Raw genomic sequence first — 24,756 nt, forward strand, 5'->3', positions numbered from 1 at the left:
CAGTGTCCGCTGCTTGCCGACGCGTCATCGGAGGAAGTGGATCTCAGGCCCGCGTCGGAGGAAGAAGACACGTGCTCTCTGCTGGCTTCGGGCAGTGAGGGTTGGACGAGCTCCGTGGATCTCGCGCCAGCTGCTCAGAGGCCCAGCAGACGGGGGGATATCGATAAGGAGCTGATGCGTGTACTCTCGTTGGCCGCGGCGAGCCTCGGCCTCGAGTGGTCTGCACCAGCGCCCCCTTCACGTTCCCGGCTGGATGGTAGCTATCTTCCGGATGAGCGCTCTTCCTCAAGCTCAAAACACGCCCCTTTTCTTCCTGAGCTTCACGAAGAAGTGGCGAAGGCTTGGGACGCTCCATTCTCGGCGAGAATCCGCTCATCTGTTTCGCCAGCATTCTCCACACTGGACGGTGCTAAGAACAGAGGCTACCTGTCACTTCCGCCGGTGGAACAGGCTATAGCAGCGCACCTTTGCCCGCCCTCTGCTGGACGGCGGACTAAGGCGGCGTTGCCATCCAAAGCCTGCCGCATGACGTCATCGCTGCTCACACGGATATTCTCTGCTGCTGGGCAGGCTGCGTCTGCGTTACACACCATGGCGACGCTACAGATTTTCCAGGGCGATCTTCTCCGCAAGCTGGATGAGATGGGACCTGAAGCGATCTGTCTCGCGGATCTGAGGAGTGCTTCGGATCTCTCCCTCCGCGCTGCTAAGTCCGCTGCACAGGCCATGGGACGGGTTATGGCTTCCGCTACGGTGGCTGAGAGGCATTTGTGGCTGACGCTTTCTGACATCAAGGAGTCTGAGCGCGCTGCGTTTCTTGACGCTCCGCTAACTCCTACCGGCCTCTTTGGATCTTCCGTCAACGAGTTTGTGGAGAGATTCGCCGAGGACCAGAAAGCTTCACAGGCGTTCAAGCACTTCTTGCCGAAGCGCTCCAGTTCTGCAGCTAGCCGCTCTAGACCGGCCCCACAGAGCTCTCAGTCACGCCCACCGCCTCCTGCTGCGCCATCACGACAGCGTCAGCAACGCAGCTCGGGACCCCGTTCTCGCTCTTCGAGCCGTCGCCCCGCGCCGCGGGAGCCGCGGCAGAGGATTGCGGTGAAGCCAGAAGCCCCGAAAGCATCCTAGCACTGCTGGGAAAGCGCCGGTGTTCGAGTTCCGCTGCGGCCGAGCTCTCACCCAAGCGCGCCGCTGTTGCAGTTCCAAGAGTTGCGACTGCCTCAGTGTTTTCTGCAATGAGCAAGCCTGCACGAGTGCCCGCTTGCCTGCACACAAAAGCCGTTATCACGGCTACCCAGATGTTTCACAAAAACAGCGTTTTTTCTGGTGTCCCGGCCACGGCCGATGGTGCTATAAATGTTGTGACGATGCCCACTCCTCAGTGCCCATCTCCACATGTAAGCACAGCCCTACACACAGGGCCTGCGCTCATAATGTCGACTCAAGTCGGTCGCGCACACTACATAGTAAACGTGCCCACCCCTCAGTGCCCACAATTACTATGTCACACGCGTCATGCGGTTTCTGTAAAAACGAAACCCGTGCACGCTCGTCCGGCCACGGCCGATGGTGCTTTAAATGCAGTGACGATGCCCACTACCCAGTGCCCATCCCCACATGTAAGCACAGCCCTGCACACAGGGCGGGCGCACATAAGATCGACACAGATCGGTCGAGCGCGCCGCATAGTAAACGTGCCCACTTCCCAGTGCCCACATACACTATGTCACTTACGGCGCGGGGCTTCTGTAAAAACGAGGCCCGTGCACGTACATTCTGCACAGGCAGACGGCGAGTTGGAAGTGGTAAAAGTGCACACATGCAACCCACGGTTACTCGCAGATATATTGAGTCCCACGGGACCCGCTCAGCCTCCCTCCAGTCGGTTAAGCGCCGGAACGGGGTCGAGGATGAGCGATCTGCCCGCTGTGATCAGCGCGCTCCCCGCCTCAGATGCGCAGCACACTCGAGCGCCGCCGTTGCCCAGTCAACGGAGCGCGTGTCACATCCAGCCCTTAGCCATTCATGCGAATGCATGGTCAGCGCTTCCAGGGGTTTCGGATTGGGTGCTAGGCATTATAAAGAGAGGCTACTCGCTACAGTTTTCTCGACGCCCACCGCGCTTCTCAGCGCGCGTCGAAACTACGGTCAAAACAGAAGTAGCACACATACTTCGGGCCGAAATATCGAAACTGTTGAGCAAAGGGGCTGTAGAGCCTGTGTCTCAAGCTCAAAGCGAGGGGGGGCTGTACAGCAGATACTTTCTGGTGCCCAAGAGAGACGGGGGTCTCAGGCCCATACTGGATCTAAGGCAGCTGAACAAGGCATTGATGAAACGCAGTTTCAAAATGCTCACGACCAGGAAGCTCCTCGCGCAGATTCGCGGAGGGGACTGGTTTATGTCAATAGATCTGAAGGACGCGTATTTTCAAATACAGATAGCGTCAAACCACAGGCGGTTTTTGAGATTCGCCTTCGAGGGCCAGGCATACCAGTTTGCAGTCCTGCCATTCGGCTTGTCCGTAGCTCCTCGTACGTTTACGAGGTGCATGGATGCAGCGCTCGCTCCTCTCAGACTCAGAGGCATACGAGTGCTGAATTATTTGGACGACTGGCTAGTTCTGGCCCAATCACGAGCGGAGCTCGTGAACCACAGGGCTGTTTTACTCGATCACCTCGAGAAGCTCGGCCTCAGTGTCAATTGGGCGAAGAGTTCGCTGAACCCCAGTCAGACGATCCTGTTTCTGGGTATAGTTCTGGACTCGTGTTCCATGACGGCGCGACTGTCACCACAGCGCACGATGGGCATTCAGCGCGCAGCGAGTTCTTTCCGCTGCGGCGCGACTGTGTCGCTCAAACACTGTCAAAGGATGCTGGGTCTCATGGCCTCAGCATCTCCGGTTCTGCGGCTGGGCCTGCTCCGCATGCGCCCCCTGCAGTTCTGGCTGAAGGCTCGGGTGCCGCGCAGAGCGTGGGCGTCTGGCCGGCTGCATTTCAAGGTCGATCAGAGCTGCGTTGCGGCTCTAGCACCTTGGACAGCGAACGGCTGGTACCGATCAGGTGTAAGCCTGGGGACTTCCCCGAGTGTGAAAATGGTGTCGACGGACGCCTCCACTTCGGGATGGGGAGCGCTGCTCGAAGGCAGACCGTCCTTTGGCCTATGGTCAGAACGGGAAAAGCTCCATCATATCAACTGCCTGGAAATGCTGGCAGTGGAGAATGCGCTGACGCGCTTTTGTCCCCATATCAAGGATCACCACGTCGTAGTCCGTTCGGACAACATGTCCGTGGTGTCCTACATAAATCGCCAGGGCGGTCTCGGGTCCCGAAACCTGTACAGGCTGACGGAACGCCTCCTGATTTGGGCTCAGCGCAACGTGCGCTCGCTGAGAGCGGTGCATGTGCCTGGACTGCAGAATCTGGGTCCAGACAGGCTGTCCAGAGGCAATGTCCCTACGAGCGAATGGTCTCTACACCCGCAAACAGTTCGGCTGTTGTGGGAGAGATTTGGCAAGGCGGAGGTGGACCTCTTTGCGTCCCACGAAAACGCTCACTGCCCCGCATTCTTTTCCAAGAACGAAAGCGCGCTGTCACGGAAATGGCCGTGCTGCCCGCTTTATGCGTTCCCTCCCGTCTCCCTCCTTCCGCAGGTGATAGAACGGGTGAGAGAAACGAGATGTTCAATACTGCTTGTGGCACCTCTTTGGAAGAACCAACCATGGTTCCCAGATTTGATGCAATTAGCGGATGTCGCCCCATGGCCGGTACCGTTGAGGAGAGATCTCCTCTCGCAGGCCAGGGGCTCGATTTGGCACCCTCAACCGGAGTTGTGGTCCCTCCATGTATGGGCACTCAACGGTTACCCGCTGATCTCGCAGTGGGAGTGCTAAATACCATCACTCAGGCTAGAGCTCCGTCGACACGACGTCTGTATGCCTCGAAGTGGTCGGTGTTCTCCAGCTGGTGCACAGCTCGAGGTTATTCACCCCTTAGTTGTGAGGTGACGGAGGTCCTCTCCTTCCTACAGGAGCTGTTGGATAAGGGCAGAGCCCCATCCACGCTCAAAGTTTATGTGGCGGCCATCGCGGCGTTTTCTGAAACGGCGTCCGGTCAGTCAATAGGAAGGAACGATTTAGTCATCCGGTTCCTCAGAGGAGCTAGGAGGCTGAATCCTCCCAGGCCTCCGTCAGTCCCTATGTGGGACCTCGCGGCGGTTTTGGAGGCCTTGAAGGGTCCCCCTTTTGAGCCTATCCAATCGGTTAGCCTTCAGCATCTGTCGTTCAAGACAGTATTCTTGTTGGCTCTCGCTTCTGTGAAGCGTGTGGGTGATTTGCACGCGCTCTCGGTGAGCCAGTCGTGCTTGGAGTTTGGGCCCAATGACTCAAGGGTCATACTCAAACCTAGGCACGGTTATGTGCCGAAATCCCTCAACACACCGTTTCGGGCTCAGGTTATTGCCCTGTCCGCCCTGCCGGTGTCAGGGGAGGATGGAGACTCGAGTCTTCTTTGCCCTGTCAGGGTTTTAAGAGCTTATGTGTCTCGCTCTGCTGCCTTTAGGCAGACGGAGCAGCTATTTGTCTCATTCGGTGGACGTTCCAAAGGAATGGCTGTTTCGAGACAGACTCTATCCAGATGGATAGTTGACGCCATAGCGTTAGCTTACGCTTCCAGGGGCCTTCAGTGCCCGTTGGGCGTCAGAGCACACTCCACAAGAGGCGTCGCCTCATCGTGGGCGTGGTCTACTGGGATCTCCTTGCAGGATATATGTATGGCGGCGGGTTGGGCCTCGCCGTCTACATTTATCAGGTTCTATAACCTGGAGGTTCCCGCCTTGCAAGCAAGGCTGCTGTCGGTATAGAAGAATCAGGGCCCTGAGGGGAATTCTGAATTCATGAGCGCTAGACGCTGCCGACTGTTATATGGGCAGTATTGCGTAAGACCCGCATTGCCACATTGGTCAGGCCTTGCCTCGGCTGTGTGATGTCATATTGCCGCATCTACGGATGCTGCTAGATATGGGACGGAGGGTTTTTTCCCCCTTTTTCTGTCCCGGACTCTCTGTGAGTCCCTCAGGTGACTGTGCACTGTATATCCTGGGCGTTGCTTCAGGTTTATCGGTGTGTGATCCCTGCGCGCACGGCGTTTTACATCGGGTTCCCGTAGCGTCTTAGCTAAGACGCAGTACGAGAGAGCTCTCGTAAGAGAACGTACTCGGTTACTAAACGTAACCTCGGTTCTCTCTAGAAGAGCGAACGAGTACTGCGTTCTCTGCCGTGCGTACGATTCACTCTGGTTCGCTTCGGCGATGAAATAAATCAGGTGAGTCAGCCTTTTCGAGCTCCTTTTATAGGTTGGGCCACACCCGTTTCGGCGGGAAGTGGCAAGAAGGGCGCGAAGCGCCCTTATTGGTCTGATGTTGCATCAGCCTGCGCTCGATAGGCTGTGCAGTTGCCGCAGAACAAGCCAGTGAGCGAGCGAGCCGTCTCGCCTATGGCTGTGTACTGCTGCAAATGCGCTTTACAAAAATACAAAATTAAGGATAATTTTTTGCTTCAGTATTTCGTGAAAAGAGACTTTTCCCGTAGCGTCTTAGCTAAGACGCAGTACTCGTTCGCTCTTCTAGAGAGAACCGAGGTTACGTTTAGTAACCGAGTACGTTTTGTGGTCAAATACATTAATTACCATCATTATAAGATAAGACACATGGGTAATATTAATTTGTCTGCCTTACAGAGAAGTTCCCAAGAGAGCCCAACATCATCCGATTCCTTTAGACAGTCATTGTGAGTATTTATATCTATAATTTATGGATAAATGAAGGCGTATGTGTTTTGAGGTTTTTTTTTTTTTTTAATGATGAAAGGCCATTAAAGTCTCCAGTTACCATATAAATACAATATTTAGCATTTATTAATATTCATAAATTAATCAACAAACAAACATTGATTATATAAATATTATATAATATAGTTCAATTCATATAAATATTATGTAGTTCTGTACACATTTATCTGCTGCAGAATAATTTTATTATAAAATGTGAACAGGAAATTCTCCTATTCAAATTTTGTTCAGTTATTTTGCAGAACGTGAAGAATTCACCTAGCAAACAAAGTCTAGCTAACGGAAAACTGCTGATTACTTCATGAACAGTGTAATTAGATTAAATGGACTGTGACTCCTTGTGAAGTGGTCTGTGACATTTTCTTTCTCATCCCTTTTATCCCTTATCTGTTTTGTTCTTAAACTCTTAGACTTTAACTCTTTTTACACACACACACAAACACGCATGCACGCACGCACGCACGCACGCACACACACACACACACACACACATACATGTGTTAGAAGTTTATTGCATATTATCATACAACGCTATCATGGATATCGCTAGAGGGCAGCATACTGTATATATTAGTCTATTATTTAACATCTGCCATGTTTAATCATGTTCTGTTCTATCTAGTGATAAGTTTAGTGTCTTTGTACACTTTAGTGACCTGTAGCTGTCAGATATCTGCATTCACTGTCTCAGAAGAATGTTTTGCTAATGTGCCCAATCAGTTATGAAAACATTGTTTCTAAATTTGATCGTTTTGCACACATTATGGGAACATTAGTCTGGAATGTTCTCTGAAACAAGTAGGATTTTTTTTTTTTGGAAACGTAACACTATCGTTCTGAAATTAAATTGTTTCAATTGTTTCAGAAAAAGTTCCACAAATTATGTATAAATCATGATTTAGTGCTAACGTTTTAATAACATTAAAGACCAGATAACACTGAACGAGCATTTTATGATTGTTACCGGAAGTACATTTGTTCACAACTGAGAGAACCTTTCCTGGATGTTAACAGGGGTGTTGTTGAATTTGACACTAATAGAATGTGGATTTATGAATAAAGTTTAAATGTTCTTAAAAAATCTATATCAAACATGGAATCATTTAAAAAAAAAAATTCTAAATTTTTGTCTTTATGTCTTTCTAATATTTCACATATTATATTTAAATTACATTTATATATATATATATATATATATATATATATATATATATATATATATATATATATTTTTTTTTTTTTTTTTAATTACACCACTATGTGGCGCTATTTCCTAACTATCTTTTTTTTTTTTTTTTTTTTGGACCAGTGGTTCTCAACTGGTTGTGCTGAAGAACCTATAATTTACAATATTACATTAGCATTTACATTACATTATTAAATTATATTAGCATTACATTATTAAATTATTAATGTAATTTTCATAGGCTGAACAGAGTGATTGTGTATACAACAGCTGATTCCGATATTTATACCTGTAAAAACCTGGCACCCTTGTGGATGTTGATTGCTTTTTCTTTTTATAAGTTATTTTATACATTTCATTTCATTATTTGCCGTCAAAACCAGAAAATAAACAGAGAGACAATTTTCTTGCAAGCAGTATTTCTTTGTAATAGCTTTTAATAAACACACAAACACAAGCTTTCATAAGAGAAGCAAGTCAGAGGCACAGAGTTGTGTTCTTGTGAATGAACAGTCTTCATCAGAGCTCAAACTCCTTCAGACACGACTTACAAGGTGTTTTCAGAAGGAGCAGCACGACATTCAGTTAAATACAAATAGTACAAGATTTACAACTGTTCAGATCAAATGAAATACAACACATTTCGATTTGTTATTTCAGGGTTTTAGTCTTACAATATCAAGTAACAATTGCAGCCTAAAGTATTCATGTGTTATAGTGTTGGGAAATGAGCACATGCAACATTTTTATAGTGCTGGTCCCATGTCAGAAAAGACGACATATTGATTATATTTTTTTACACACAAAAAGGAAAAAAGTATAAAACTCTTTTATGGCTGGTAAAACTAACTATTCTGCTGTGCATAAAGCTTGTTTGTTCAATCAAAAAAAAAAAACACACGAGGGGTTTTAGTCATGACATTCATCAGGCCATTACAAAACCATGAAAACGGGCAACATATTCAGTTAATCATAAAACATTTATTGTTTTTGGTGTCACAGGAGAACAAATCTAATACATGGTCCTCAGAATAGGACCTTTAATTGTAAGTAATACATATCTCTTTTAATACAATCACATGCTATTACAGTACATTGTGAATTGCAGAGAGTTATGCGAGTAGAAACGGAGAATCTTCAAATGGTAGACATTGCAGCATGTTAAATTTCAAGTATTGAATAATATTTCCATGCATGCAGATGTTATGATGTGTCCACCACCACCGTCACAAAACTGCCACTTTAGATGCTTTTAAATAGGCTTTTCTTTATATATTGTGTATGTAGAGGATTGTAAGCTGTCATTTTGATACTTGAAAAAAGCTATAACATTGTTTCATGTTCATTTGATATGTTTTATGCTTGTTTGATTTGAATATGCAGGGGTTCGTTTCAGCTGTTTTATTACGTAATGCCCTGATTATAATAACGGCTAACACGTGATCAAATACATCAGGCATTACACATTTGAATAGTATTTGGATTTAAATGCAACATATAAGCGACATATATTAAACCGAGTGAAAAAATTACTGCTTTCTCAAAATCTACTGCTAATACTGCTCTAAAATCAATAGTTCCTAGTCTCTGTTTTAACTACAGTTCCTCCAATCACAATCTCCCAAATCTAAACCTATATATCCACGTTACTCAGAACACATTTTGTTTGTATTATTATAAAATGAACCTTTTTTGGTGAGTACTGTATATACAGCATTGTGTTATAGGCACAAGCACAAAATATTAAATTGCGTTCTGATTTCGGCTTTCAGTCATGTTATGTCCTTCTAAATAAAATCTAAATGGCTTTTACTGAAAAGGAATGGTAAATACATAGCACCATTTTTGTTGGAAACTAAGAAAACAAAATTAAAAGCTTACTTCATCTATGAATTCTCAATGCAGCTTTATTGAAAACACTTCCTTTCACTGTCCCTATACTTTAATACATGCACTTTAGTTAAAATACATCAACACCTTTTTATCAGTATTTTTGGCCTTATGAGGAAAGAAAAATTGACACAAACATACATTATGGCTAATTATGCAAGTGTCTGCGACAAACAAACACTCAAGGCACTTAATTAGCTAAAAGAAAAGCTCTTCAGAGGTTCTTTGTCAACAGAGCGAACATAAAATACTATGTACATATATGTAAAAAATGTTATAAATAGGTTTTAAACCAAAGATACTATATACACATCTTTAAATGAAGACATTATTGAATATGTCTTTTCGGGGTGGCAGTGGGGTTGATTTTGACTGACCCCCTGGGTGAAGATACTGCGCGACTTCACTTCTCTGTGGATGCAGTGCGATACTTTGGCTTCAAAGCTGTATTTCCAGGTGGCGCCCACTAGAGTGTGGTGCCACCTCACTCTCGTTTTCTCAAGATGACGTAGACTAAGCCGCTTATGAACGCCAGAGGGAAGGCTATCCAGGCCAGGATGAAGGAATACCCGTAGGACTCTTTGGAAGGGACCCATCCGGAGTTCATTACCGTATAAATGATACCTCCACACATAACGAAAAGACCTGGGGGAAGATGATTACAAGAAAATGTAAGTGTCTAGATTTAATATCCAACAGTGTGTGCAGTTATTATGTCATTTTAATCGTTACTAATATATTTACTTAATTTAAGTTTATCTAACAAATGCTGTTTTGGCCTTGAGTATAAGGTATGCACGAGAGGGAGGAACTATGACATGGCACTTTCAGCACTTTTATGTCAGGCAGAGCACAGACCACCCCCAGCGTGCCAGTCTTGACATTTCATCTTGTGGCAGCGGCTGTGTATCCGGTGCCAACTCAGTGGGCACCTGTAACTGTCTAGCTTTGTGCTGTTTCCACCCTCTTCTCTCCTCTGACATTTAGCTTTTAATTAATGTCCATCCTCTCTGATGCGAGTCACAGATATAAACTCTAAAAGACCTCAGTACGTACTGAAAGACCAAGCATTCGTGGCACCCACAGAACTATTCATTATCCAGTCACAGTAATGATCTCTAATAATATTCCATCTTAATTACATCCCAAAGAGCTGGAAATTTAATTGAACATTTCTAATGAGCGCTATAATTTTACATTAGCTTCAGTTACAGAACAGTAACTTATCTCTTACACGTACTGTTTATCATAAAAGAAGATAAAAGCTTACTCGTTTTGGTAACCTTGCCTATTTATAACTCTAAGCAATCATAACCGAATTATCTGCAGGAGGTGAGTGCATTAAAGGGTTTGCTGCGCTGTCTGTGGTTTAATGAGAGTTGACAGGATTCATTAGACTAACAAGACTTTTAACAAAGACAAAGTCCTTTTCATCTAGCCGAATGAAATCACATACACCTCCATGGGAACAGAGGAGATCAGTAGATGTCCCATGGATAATCTTTTATTAATAAATGGTAATCACCTGAGCCAGCTAGCTTAAACTCATATGCACAAATAGCAATTTATGGCTCTTCTTAATTTCAACAGTGAACACTTTGGGTCTATTAACACTGCATGAGCATGTCAGCGTGATATGTCAACTTCATTAGCATCTTCAAACAACCGTACTGATCCATTGATGTCCAAATGACGCTAAGATACTTACTAGCCAAGATCTGGAATGCTCCAGTGAGCAAAAAGCGTCCACCCTTCTGAAGAGTAAAGAGCTGGCAGAAGAACAGAAAGAGAGATATGAAGCTGAAGATGATTGACAGGATCATCATGGCTTGGACTGCCTGGATCCAAACTGAAAGACAGAAAGTTTTTCAAAACATTAGTGCATTTCCTCACTCCTGAAACCACTCAAGGCAGTTTGAGCTTTGCAGAAATGGGAATGAGACAGTCATTTTAAATGAACACGAACGGAAATTCTCATCTGCTATTTTCAATCGATCATAACAGTTGTACCGGTAGTTGCACTTTTACATTGGCATCCAATTGGAGATGTGCACTTAGATATCTATGTATTATTGATGATAATAATATGGGTGACTCTGCAAAAAATAAATAAATAAAAGAAAAGAAAAACCCATATATCTGTTCATAATGAACTCTTGTTGTTGCCAATGTTGCATTTAAAGTTTTGATGGCTGTTTCATCAATATAAAGAGCACCAGGAACTCTTAATGTATTGTGCAATCACACAATGAGGTTTCTGTTCCTAAAAGCTCTTAGCAGGTTACCAGCACCTGATATTGATCCTCTCTTGACGTCCCAGGGCCATAACACAGCAACTTACAAGGAGCACCATTAAGTCTATATTACCTACATTTGATGGCTTTAAAAGCCATTTTGAGCCTTTAAGTTTGTCATTTTTAACCTGCATTAGAGCCATTCCACCCTTTTACATGTGTGGACAGAAAAGTAAATGTTTGCATTAATATTTTCTTGCATAGCAGGAAACATTTCACTTGCTTTGCACATACACTGCCGATCAAAAGTTTGAGGATTTTAAAATCTTCTTATGCTTTAAATCTTCTTCTTAAGTCTCTTATTCATACAAAATACAGTAAAAAAATATATATATTTTGAAATATTATTAGAATTTACTATAACTTATAAACTGAAACCTCACATGAACAGCATTTCTTTGAAATAAAAAGTATTTTGTATATATTTAATTGAATAAAAATATACATTTTATAAAAAAATAAAAAATACAACTTTTGAAGGTTAGTGTAGATTGATTTTCAAGACAAAAGCATCGGACAATAAGTTCTTCCGTCAAGAAAGTCAGTAGCGTGCTGTGAGGTTTGAGGGAGTTTGGGATTGATGAGAAATGCCATGGCAGATGTTTTAGTTTAATGTTTAGCGTCTATTCTGGCTTTGGAATGTCCCATTATGTACAAATTGTTCAGTTTTTCTGTTTTACCATTGTTATCCTCAATAGAGTTTTAAAGGGATACTTCACCTAAAATGCTCATTCTGTTTTAGAATGGTTTAAAACCTATATGACTTTGTCTGAAAATTAAGAATGTCTCAACAGTTTTTGCCCTCAATGGGGTTCAAAACTTTGGCTACACTCTTAAAAATAACGGTTATTTATTGGCATTTAAAGCTCCATGAAGACCCTTTGCACAAAAAGGTCTTAATAGTGGGAAAAGGTTCTTAAGATTAATAAAACATTCTTCACAATAAGTCCATTCTTTTGGGAACCCAGAATGACTTTCCCATGGCAAGAGTCTATGGATATCATACCAGATTTTTTTTTTTAAAGATCTTTTGTTTCCTCATAAGAAAGCCATGAAGAAATTATGACATTGAATACAGGCCTGTTCACACCAAGAACGATAACTATATTAGTGTCCACACCAACACACAATATAGTTGTTTGTTATAAACTTGTGCTGCTGTTATGTTGTCTGCCCCTTTAAATGCTTAAGCTCTTTAAAGCAGAATTGATTCTGATTGACTGTCTTAAGGTTAAATAATGACATGATTTGATGAGCATTTTGCTGTTTTTCTAAATCACACAGTATGAGACCATGCAATATGTAAACTGAGTATGTAAAATGTGTCTAAGGAGAATCATGAGCACGAACATGTCATAGCTCTCTTTCTATCTCAGACTCTACCTTTCATGCCCAAGCAAGCAATAATAAGAGGAAGTCATGAGTTGTCCAGCATGTCTATTTCTTATCCAAGGCTCATCCCTGTAGCATCCAATTCTCTCTCTCGTTCCTCTTATGTTTAGCTGTGTTTGCCTCTCCCCTTATAGCCACTAGAATTGTCAAATCTCTACATCAGATCGGCCTTCTACAGATTAAAACAAAATCAGAGCAGCAACCCCAGCCTCCAGGAGAACCAGATCCTCCACTAAAGCCTACTGCAAAATAAGACCACCATTGTTAAATTGCTTACATTCAGAAAAAGAGAAACTTTTGATCAAGTCCTTGAAAATCTAGACTTATCTAGATCATAGACAAATCGACTTCATTGCACTTTTGTTGGGAAGAACTGGCAATACGAATTATCCAAAGTTCTAGAAATGATCTCATTAACAGCTAAACCGTAAAGCTCAGGCACACATGGATAAACCTAAAAGGACAAAAAAAAAAGTTTTGTGCTTGTAACTATCTCCGAATGGAAACAACGATGAAAATGGCATTTGTGTTTCTCAGAACATCTCATCTGAGACACGTGAGGAGACTATTCTAGTATGCATCCATATATACTAGATTCTGCTGCTATCTGTGTTTTGCACCCACAAAATACTAATGATACAAAAAAGCTCGCCCAATAATGAAGTAAAAACAGAAGCACGTCCCCTTATATGGTCTACTTACTGTTACTAAGTAACCTAATGTATCCTCAGTATATCTACTCTCACATGAGGTAAACAGACTTTTCCTTCCTTCAGACTTGTGACAGTGGCGTTTCCTGAAATAAGGTGCGGTTGAACTCAACTGAGCTTGACAACACCCTATGTATTTCTGTCAGCAGTCATGCATCTAAGGCAGGGACCTGTATTTCAGGACAGAAGATTTGGTTTTGGAAAGCGGAGGCCTTGTGTTTGCATTTAGAGCAGCACGCATGGTCCTGGGTGTGAAAATGTGGCTTAACAGATGATAAATATGCACTGGTGAAACATAAAACAGGGGTGCGAATTTGTGCGCTAATACTAGACCGTGATAACCTCAGTTTGGGCCATGAAATGGCTCTATATCAGGATGATGGATAGGATTTCAAACATGCTTTAGCCGCCATGCCAGCTGTTCTGCATCACTCCCAGTGTAAAATACAAAGTACACTATTCAGGCAATCTTCGCACTTGATTTGATTTATTTATTGTGGTGGGTTTGATTTAACTCTTTTGATTTGTCCCTAACCTGGCAGGGATTGTTTCAAATAATACCATTAATGCTGAAGTGCACTATGTTTGCCTTACTAGGGATGTGAAGAATGCAAGCTGCTGTAAGATGGCCATTTATTGAGAAATGCATTATTTTCAGGATTTTTTGATGAACAGAAAATCAACTTAAGAAGTAACTGAAAAACAGCCTTTGTCCAGCAGTGTGCCAGAGACACGTGAGTGAGCACAGGAGAGCAGGACAGAAAAGCCTTATGTGTCAACCCCACGCCCTAAACAAACACGCCACATTGTAGGTGCAACGCCAACTGACTGAGAGCTATGAACAAACACAGCAAAGCATTCTGGTCCCGCCTCATTACCAAAGTGCACAGAGAGGCGTTTCCCGCTCTAAACTATGACATCATCTCTTCCTCCAAGAACAGCCAATAGTGTAACAGTGATCTGAATGAGAATATACAGTACTTAAAAATACACTTAAAAAAATGCATTAAAGAACAGCATTACATGTACACCAGAAGTTACAACATAAGTTTGTATTTCAACCAAAAACTTCAAATATAAATGTTTCTCTCTCAAACTGCCTTCATTTTTGTATTAACAAACCCCTCGCTGGCATTTTGATTCAGTGGTGTGACTCAAATCATGCTGTGTTTGGCCTAAAGCGATCTGATTCTACGCCATTACAGACAGATCAGTCTAAATCTAATCTGCTTTAAATGCTGTACCTCGGCCCCACCCCATATGTTCTCAAACCTCTTTGCAACCCAGCACTCTCCACTCCCAAACAAGGGGTCCGTGCTCAGCGCCAGCAACCAGACTATTTATACAGAGCTGATGTTGAAGAAGGGTTTATTGTGGGTTTGAAATGCATGCTTGCATTCTCAACCCTAGATGTCAGTACAGAGGTGTGAAACAGAGTGGGCACACCCACCACAAGGTGTGATAATTAGGCAAAGGGGCTTTGACAGTTAAGCCAGGATGGAGACCTCCGTGAATAACCTGTGCTGGTTCACCACACATTATTTCTTAAACAAATCTAAAAATGTAGCAGGATCTTACCTCCAGTGTCAGCAGGGTCACATCTGGACACTCCACTCACTGTGGTGCAGTTTGTCCAGAGGTCTGAACTGCTGTTGGGGTTAACAACCCATGCCTGTTTGATTCAAGAATACTCATTAGCAGGAGTTAAACACATCCAAAATATTCTCCTTCAGCTGGTTTTAGTGCCAGATTGGGGTTTGAGTTTATGATCTACTCCAAATTGATTGCATCCTTTTTGGTTAATTTAAAAAAAAAAAGTGGTTATCACATAGATAGATAGAAAGATAGATAGATAGATAGATAGATAGATAGATAGATAGATAGATAGATAGATAGATAGAGCTTTATCAATTTAATAAATGAAGATTCAGAATAGTTGTACTTACACTGACTATAGTTGACACTAAGAGCAGAACCAGTCCTGCCACATGCAAGACGACAATTCCCATTAAGAGGAGCAGCATGATGTTTCCTTACAGTTCTGTACAAACACCGAAACACGTTTTTAATAAAATATATCAGTGTCCAATTAGTTATAATGTTGTTGTAATATATTTTCACTATTAGATATATATAGATAATATATTATATATTATATTATATATATATTATTTAAATAATAATAAATAATAATAGGCTACTTATTTTGTCACTGCAGTAATATAATATAATATTCAAGCGTTTATATATCTATCTATCTATCTATCTATCTATCTATCTATATATATATATATATACATTGTACATGACTTTTAATACAACTTTATTAAAACTTTCTTGATCTCCCAAAAATGACAGCTCAGAACGCAGATATAGTTTACATCAGTTTGGGCGCAAAAGAGTGTAACAACGAAGTTTACAAGTGCAAACCCAGCTTAACGCATATTCATAAAACTGTATAATAATTAACCAACAACATGAATGTCCCTCTTTAAAGTTAGCAAAGATATCATTATAAATATGAGCCAAAGCATGAAAGTGGCTTTTCTTATCCTGAAGGTTAGATTTACGCTCCTCTATGATCCGCTCCAGACTTTTTAAAACTCGTAAACAGCCAACGTACGTTTGAACTGGAATATAAATCCAACTTACTGCGATCAAATAGAAAGTAAGTCCACAAAAATGGATGAAAATGCCAAAATGCAGCCGCGCCACTCGTGTCAAAAGTACTGCGTATTTCCAAAGTCCAGATCCCTGCGACTAGATTAATGTTCTGTGTGGAGCAGCAGCTTTAAAGTGTCTCATTATGGAAGTACTACGCCCTTTTTCTGCAAAGCTACGTCAAGACGCGCCTCTCTGACAGCGACAGACCCACAGCGCACACTGTAAGAGCGCAGGAAAACCACCGGGTACTTAGTCATACAAACACAACCAGAGCTGTGTTTGGTTCTCATGGATACCAGCGTAAAAAAAATACAAATACAAATACAAGTGTGCTAGTAGGTTTGTAAGCTCTTGTTCTTAAGCAGTGGATGGATCATGTTGGTTATTGAATAAAATAAAATAATTATAATTATAATAATAATTATAACAATTACTATAAATAAATCATATAATAAATAAGAATAATTCACTGATTAAAAAAAAAAAAAAAAAAAAAAAAATTCTTTCTTTTGGAGCTAGATCTAATAAAACTAATTGATCCATAAAGACAGATAAGTCATACTTTCTAGCATAACTGTAACACTTTAAACTGGAATAATGTCTTTATCCTTATTACAGTCATGGTTAAACTGCAAACACATGATTATAACAGAATTAGTTTGACTTTGAAGGCAATAGAGAAGGCAGTAAAGAAATACTTTCTATACATTGGCAGTAGTGTATGAAATGTTTTCAAAAGTGGCTGTTCAAATAAACACGCACAAATAGTTCTGTGCAGTGTTCCTTTTCTTTGGTCGTTGCTATGGGAATGAGCGATACAGACTTATACTCTCAGTTCTCCCAGATACTGTCTGGGTGAAAATAAGTATTAGCTGGCCTTTGGGAAGCCTCCAGGAATTTGCAGAATTCCTCTACAAGAGATTCCCCTCCCTTCGGCTCTCCCTCTCATCAGTCATCAAATGGGAAGTCAATAAAAAGAGAGAGGGCAGAGGTAGACTAAAAGAGTGTTGAGTGTTCTTTTTGATATGAGTGATAGTTCATGGAGTGTTCAGATAATCCGGGAACAAGGGACATCAGTGAACATTTTACAATCTTTATAGGTTTTTTTTTTTTTTTTTTTTTGGTGGTGTTGATTTTGGACTCACCACCACTCAAAACGAATATAGATTGACACTGCTTTGTCAGTTTTAGATAACTACATAATCTGTGGCTCCTACTTCACAATCTTATCAGGGGTCAGTTGTGTTGTCTGAGGCTCTTTGTGATGTTGACTACATTCGTATGCTGTCACTACCTCTGCTGGTTTACATACTATTTTAATAGTCAACATGGAGTGGAAAACATTGTGTTCTAGAGGGATTTATATACCCATATATATATATATATATATATATATATATATATATATTTATTTATTTATTTATTTATATATATATTTATTTATTTATATAGCTACATGGCAAATCTAAAAAGATGAAATACATGGATTTGTTGTGTAGAGGATCATCCAGTAAGTTCAGGTCATGGAATATGAGGATGGGAACTGAGCTGATCCAAATGATACACTGTTGCATATCTGTGAGAGTCGACACATTTTTTTTTTTTTTTTTTTACCAGATGCGTGACAGTGGCTTGTTGTTCTTGCTTATCACTTGACTAAAGCAAGGAGCAATAATCTCTGTGGTGCTATGGAATGTTCTGGTGTTCCAGTTACACAAACTAGAGATAACACGGGGAATGCAAGCTTGACATGTGTAAATAGGGCCTTGTGTCATCCATTATATTTGACTTCCCTCTGCTCAGTCAGAGACAGCAGCTGTGACTGTAGTGTTCAACACTTTCAGGGCATTTATGAATCTGGTCATCATGGTGGGTGGGGTCCTTTGTCAGATTGGTTATTTCTTTATTGACATGGCATTTCTCAACATTCTTCATTAGTTTTTATTTTATTATTTTATTTTGTTTTATATTGCAGTGTGTTGTGTTTAACCATACAACTAAATGCATATAATTTAATTAGTTATTATACAAAAAAAAAAAAAAGACATTTTGATCAAATACCTTTAGCCTGAGTATGACAGCCCACTTATTTCATTTAATGGCCTCTTTTCTGTTTGTCTGCCTATCTGCTCTAATATTAATGCAATATTAGAGCAGACAAGCTTTAGAGATGTACTTCCATTATGTGAACAATATCGCATCCATTTAAAATTCTGAGTTATGTTGGAAGTCACTCATAATGGACATTTTCCCTTGAAAGATCCAGTCTCTAAAAAAATGCATGATTTGCGCTGATATATGACATAGGTGCATCGTTATGTGAAATATTATAGAAGAGCATTATCTACTGTGTACAGGGAGAGTTAAATGTACTGGATCTTTGAGTAGATTTTCCAGGTATCATGGCAGTCCCAAATATGTGAATGTTTGTAGAAGTCTTGAGTAGAGATTGGAAGTGTGGGATCCATGCCAGCAGTGTTAAAGTGGTGAATTCACACACTCACACACACTAAAATCCACACACCACCTGACCAGGCTCTAACGTTTCACTCTACAACCATTAAGAGTGTGTGATTTACTGTGAGTCACTGAGAGACAAGGCCAGACCTAAGTGCAGGGGTGTGTGTTTTGGGTTGGGTTTGTGGGTTAAGCGTTTGTGTGTGCTCACATTTTAAGAGATTTATCCACGATTAATCAGACATGTTTGGGTTTGTAAAGTGGTTTTGACTCTTTGACTGTGGAAACTGGAAATAGGAGACAAACACCAGCATGTGTCCATGATAAAAGTGCTTGATTCTCTGTATACATGCGTAATATAAAAACTCAAGGACTTTTCCACTGATGGGAACACATTCATTATGAGTGTTTAGAGACACTCGTCATGCCCTGGAACAGCTCAGGCTGAAAAAGAAAGACCTTTCACACATCACAAGTGAAACGAAGAAAAAATAAAGCATCAGAGCCAGAGGTCATGTGTTACAGTAATTTTACTGGTTAATGAGAGTGGTTAAGCATGGCATTTTAAAATAATTACAGTGTAAGACCTGAGCCATAGAGATTTTTGCCAGTAAAGAAATCCCTCAAAATACCTTATCAACCACATACTTATGCCCTGGCAACCACCCATAGCACTCTAGAATCACAACAGTTTCTTCTTCTGCTTTTTTTTCTGTGAAGTATTTTTTAATATCTGCTATATATATATATATATATATATATATATATATATATATATATATATATATATATATATATATATATATATATAATTTAACTGTAAGCTGTTTGCCAAATAACAACAATTGATTGGCACATTCATATAAAATCAAATTGATGTTCAGACTCAGGGTTGTCTTTCTTTTCCTTTTATGAATAAACTGAAGTGCTAATTTTACAATTCTGTGTGCACTGAACTGTAATCAGAACAGCTGTCTTTAGAGGCATTGTTTTGTTTGTTTGGTGGGTTGTAACGTATTTATTTATTTTTTTCTTGGATTATTATCTGAATGCATTATTTTATATGTGATACTTCTGATAATTCAATTTATTTATAATATTAGATTGCCTTTTCAAGAAATGGTCAGGGACAAAGGATGACAATTTGGGATTCTGACTGAATTCTGTGGTACACTGAGTCAGACTTTAGAAGATCAACCAGGGAATAAACATCACGAGCAGGAAGGCCCTCCTAAAATAAAGGTTCCAAAGGGGAGTTTTCGCAGTCATGCCATAGAAGATAGAGGATTTGGAATCTAGTGTGATTTTTTTTTTTTTTTTTTTTTTTTTTTAAGTGTGAAGAAGATTTTTAAATTCTTGATCCATTAAAACAATAACATTTTGTGAAATGGAAAGGTTCCATGGATGGTAAAGGTTCTTCATGAATACATCAATGCCAATAAAGAACCTCATAAAGAAAGTGTGCCTATAGTTAAACCAGTTCAAAAACAGAATGTCTGTGGGATTAAAAACAACCGACCCCTTTATTGACTCGAGGGACGAGAGTAAATAAAGGTCTTTCAAGGACTGCACAGATGTTTGGTTACTATTATATTCATTCAGACCTGTCATCATGTTTTCATTATAAGCGCTAAGCTCACACATACAGCAGACGGCGTACAATATCATACACATACATTCGACGCAAGCTTATTGACTTATTGTCATGTATTTGTATCTTATCTTATCGTCATGTATTTGTGTATTTTTAGCGTTTCTGGGCTCTTAATCTCACTTCCTCTAACCATTCTGATATGTGTCACACTTCCTGCGGTTTCCTTGGAGACGAAGCCATAAATAAACACCAGCGGATAGTATAAAAGCAGAGACTGGACACTCGAATCACCCCACTGCATGATTCAGCAGGAGACAGAGAGGCGGGAATATATGGGAGAGGGCATCCATAAATTTAACTTCCTTTTCTTCTAAACTGGTTGTCGATAAGATTAAACCGATCAATAAAATGAAGCCCTAAGACATCCAGAAGACATGTAGACTTTTGGCTCTTGGCTGTATGACATTATTTCGTTTTTGATATTGTGTGTGAATGTTAGAGCTGATAATCGTGTACAACTTCATTTGAATGAAGACGTTTGTGGTCACACAATCATGAACGACCGGGATTCCCCTTCTAAACGTGGTGTTGTGGTTTAACTGCAGTTTATCAGGGCAGTTGTGCCCGCATATCTTGTCTACTCCAGATTTCCTGTTTTGTTATATATTATATCATTTTGTAGTTCAAGGGCAAACCGTTTCAGGGAAAACATTGCCCTTTCTCTCTTTGTATTTTCATTGTATTTCGTACAGCTCTATTGTTGTAGAATGTGAACTATTTCCTGACACAGAATGCATCTTTTAGTTCAGCCTTGTGCTCAGTCAACCCTGAGGTCATTATCATTATTGGATGCACCTGAAATATATTCTATTATGTCATAGACTGGCGCCACTGTTACTGTGGTAGCAATTTTAATAGATATATATATGATGATGTAGAAGGGTCTGTGTATTTATTTGCTGAATAAAAGTATTATTTTATTTTTAATACGAAAAAAAAAACTTACTGACGTATGACAACTTTTGAATGGTAATATTTACAAAAGCAAGTTGGCACTATGTTACAATGATGATTTCAGTTTCAGTGTATTTAGACAGTGTAGATAATGTTTTTATATAAACACTATATGTTGTTCCAATGCATTTTGACAGAATTAGACAGCAATACAATATTGTATATATTGTATCATGGTGCTGAATGATTGCCATATGGCATCCCAAAGTACTTGGGTACAAAAATCATGGTAAATTTTGATACTAATTTTTTATTCTGTGCTAAAACACTTTTTATATAATATATAATAATTATAAATGGTGCTCACGTGGTAGACAAAAGTTCAAGGCTTTTCTCTTATGTAACTTCAAATAAAGGTGGCAAAATATAAATCTAATGAGAGAACTCTAATGAGAAAAGCGCTGGCTGGTTGGTTGGAGGTTAATAATAAAGTCTGAATATGTTGAGACTGTAGTGAAGATTCCAGCGTATATTCCCTGAGGACAGGGTTGAGAGGAGAGGGCTAAGGCCAGTTATTTCTGTGTCCACTGAATCATGTGTTTCACTGAGGACAGAAAAACATGCACGTATCTAGCTAAAGTTTGTGAGTGATGTATATAGTCTTGACATAGATGTAAAGACGAAGAGTAAAGGAGAGAGAGAGAGGAATCAGAGAACCTCTCCTCTGTCAATAACTCTAATTATGCAATGCTGAGAGATTTTAAAAGCTCAGTCATGTGAAATGCACAATGGTAGAGGCTGTTTCAGAATGAGTGGGCACTGGATTGCTTTCTGGAATGGAGAAAAGGGATGATAGATATGTCAGAGGAGTGATAATTGAGAATGGAAACCTCCTCCTTCTCCTCAAGGTCATAAATATTTTCAACTACATTTGTGCCATTACTAATTGATTGACAATTGAGAACATTTTTGAAAAGACAAAACTAAACATTTTAGCTGGGATCCTGGGACAAAATGTATCTCTTTTTGCTTTGTCAAGTAAAATATTTCCTAACGAGTCATCTTAGAATCAACTACATGTCTCCAAACAATACACACTTTCCTTCCTAAATTAATTAGTGTTTTTGAATGATTCAGTTAAGGGAATAACCCAACAACTCACAAGTCTGTTTCATTCTTGAATGAATCAGTGTTTTTGAACTATTCGCGAATGATTTGCGTGAATGATTAAATGATTGGCACATCAGTCTCATTTGTTTCTAATGAATCAGTGTTTTTAAGCAAATCTCTTGAGTGAATGAATAAATGGTTCATTCATAGGTTTCTTTCGTTCCTGAAGGAATTCATGTTTTTAAAATAATTTTCTGAGAGAATTTTAAACTAATTATGGATCATGAGTCACCTTTGTTCCTAAATCAATACATGTTTTTTGAAAGAATCTCTTGAGTCACTGATTAAATGGTTAATTCCTAAATGAATCTACTACTGGTGTCTCAATGTAACTTGCAGAAAAGTCCCACTAATGTTTGATATCATACTTCTCAGCTAATTAGCTTTAATCACCAGAAATAACTGTAAAATAATTCATCACATTATGTTATGTTGATTCACAAACAAATGACACTTATGAGCCAGTTATTTTTATGAATATAGCCAAAAAGACTGTCATGTAATGCGAAAAAGTCAGTCAATGTGACTGCTCCTTCAAAAGTGCTTAAAGAAGTACAGAATCAGAATCATGATGAGTTGAATTTGAATTAGATTCTGAATCACGGAGAGCCACTTTAGCCTCAGTTTGACTTTGAATGCCTTACATTCACAGACACACACACACACATTTTTCTATTGACCTGTGTGACTTTCAAAATTGTAAACTGTGTAAAGTGAAACATTGCACCATTTCGCCGGTGCCAAGCTGTGTTTGGACCACACTGAGATTCAAACTGCTACATGAATATAACTACTGTACACTGTACTGTTGGCAGAAATCATGGTCTAAAGTGGTGGTCTGTGTGTAAAACTCAATGAGAAGAAAACCGTGGGATCCAACTTAAATTTCAGGCACAGCTGGCCACCGGATGAGTCTCATGGGCTGGCAGGGCCAACTCAGATGTTCTGTCTGAATGTTTTCTTTGCTTCAAACCATGAGAACCACACTTCAGATGTGAACGTAAGGTAGTGAATGAAGCCAAGATGACAGTGAAAACTGGTTAGCAGGCTTTAAGACCTTCTCATAACTCTGCAGGAAGAGTTTTACAGATCCTGAAATGCAAATATAATCTGTAAGCAAATGGCCAATCCCTTCAGCAGTAAATTGCATACTTTATAAGGCCTCCAGAATCTCCTCTTTATGTCAACATCTGATCAAACAGAGTCATATTTGTCTTAGGCAACACATTCCTGCAATATTTCAAAGGTCAGAGTTGGGTATCTGGAACAGACTCTGGAATGAAGCTCTCAAGTACTATACTCCGACATGCTGAAATCAATACTGCTCCTGTCTGACTAGCAAACATCTGTGATTCTGAGGACCACTGTGTACTCCCGATAGGCAGGAAGCCATGATAAGAAACCTGAAAAGAAAACGGGGACTGCAATATTTACTTGGTGCATTACTTTCCTTGACAACACACATGACAAGTGAACAGTCACTGAACAGGAGAACTGATGTGGTGTGGTGTTAGCTGTTATTTGAAAACCAGAAGCTTGAAAATTCAGTCGACAATGAGATAAAACAGTGTTTCTGAGCAAGGAATCTGCACAGGCTTACTCAAGAGAAGCTGTTGCTCTCTGTAAGTTACTTTGGAACGACTTAAGTGCATCCTACACTACTGTTTAAAAGTTTTATTATATTATAAAGTGTAATATATTTCTGATAAAAACGGGGAAAATTATGCTTCTCAGTTTCACCAGATTGCAGTCAAGTCTGAGTCTGAGATCTCAATATTTAAATAAAATTCTAATTCAATGTACAAATAATCTGAGCCATGCTATCCATGTATCTGTATTACAACAATTGTCTCATTTGTGCTTATTTTTGCAGTATATTTCCTAAGGAATTTTAGGCAAAAATAATCTGAGATCAAATAAATCTATGTCTCCTTAGATATGAAAGAGCAAAAATATTTCCTCTATGTACATTTACATAAGCATGTTTTCAAAAGCACACAAATCATTGTTCTTAAGGATGCACCAACATAGTCTCAGGTGCATCTTGTATTGTTATGCATTCAGACAACAGAGCAGATTTTGATTTATGTAAATAGTTTGAAGTGTGTTTGAGCAGAACACCGGTGCATTGTTTATAGGAGCAAGCACGTTCCCCCTCTGAATCAATAAACCCAAATGCTGTGTGTGTACTTCACCGTGATTCTGCTTGCCTGTGGCTTCTGTTTCTGAAGTGTGTGTTTGTACTTCAGAAGAACATGAGAACTACAACGCCACTGTACTTTGGTGTACTCAGGGAAGTGTAGAGTGAAGGTCACTTTATCAGTGACAGCCCTCAAGTGGACCTCTGAACTAAACAAAAGCAATGTATTCTGTCCACTGTGTGCAAACTGTCAGAATCATGTCACACCTGAGCAGAAAACAAACCTGTTTACAATCTCAGATCTTAAGATCGCTGATAAACAGAACTTTGAATATAAACTCTTCCAACTCTTCCATTTTTTCTTAACAAGGTTAAAAGGAATTTTTCCCCTGACTAAAAACGCAAGTCTTCTATTTTCTAGCAGATTAGAGATTGTTGATTTTTTAATCTGAACAGTCAAA

General features: G+C 40.3%; 1 protein-coding gene across 1 annotated transcript; it reads right to left on the reverse strand.

Annotated features, from left to right (window-relative positions):
- Positions 1–7,449: 7,449 nt before the first annotated feature.
- On the reverse strand, positions 7,450–16,119 carry LOC132121671 (peripheral myelin protein 22-like). Its single transcript, XM_059531327.1, has 5 exons — positions 15,969–16,119; positions 15,263–15,357; positions 14,895–14,988; positions 10,629–10,769; positions 7,450–9,565 (listed from the first exon to the last, which is right to left on the reverse strand). The coding sequence occupies exons 2-5, from the start codon at positions 15,338–15,340 to the stop codon at positions 9,405–9,407; spliced, it is 474 nt and encodes a 157-aa protein (XP_059387310.1). The 5' UTR covers positions 15,341–15,357; positions 15,969–16,119; the 3' UTR covers positions 7,450–9,404.
- Between the last annotated feature and the right edge of the window lie 8,637 nt (positions 16,120–24,756).

This window comes from Carassius carassius, chromosome 39 (genome assembly GCF_963082965.1).
Source record: "Carassius carassius chromosome 39, fCarCar2.1, whole genome shotgun sequence".
NCBI lineage: Eukaryota > Metazoa > Chordata > Actinopteri > Cypriniformes > Cyprinidae > Carassius > Carassius carassius.

What these genes read in the sequence shown, in the direction of transcription:
- LOC132121671 (XM_059531327.1), bottom strand. Translation starts at nt 15,340, where the DNA reads ATGCTGCTCCTCTTAATGGGAATTGTCGTCTTGCATGTGGCAGGACTG. An exon ending in TGACCCTGCTGACACTGGAG is followed by an intron (nt 10,770 to 14,894) that starts GTAAGATCCTGC and finishes TCTGTCTTTCAG; the next exon opens with TTTGGATCCAGGCAGTCCAA. An exon ending in AGCATTCCAGATCTTGGCTA is followed by an intron (nt 9,566 to 10,628) that starts GTAAGTATCTTA and finishes ATCTTCCCCCAG; the next exon opens with GTCTTTTCGTTATGTGTGGA.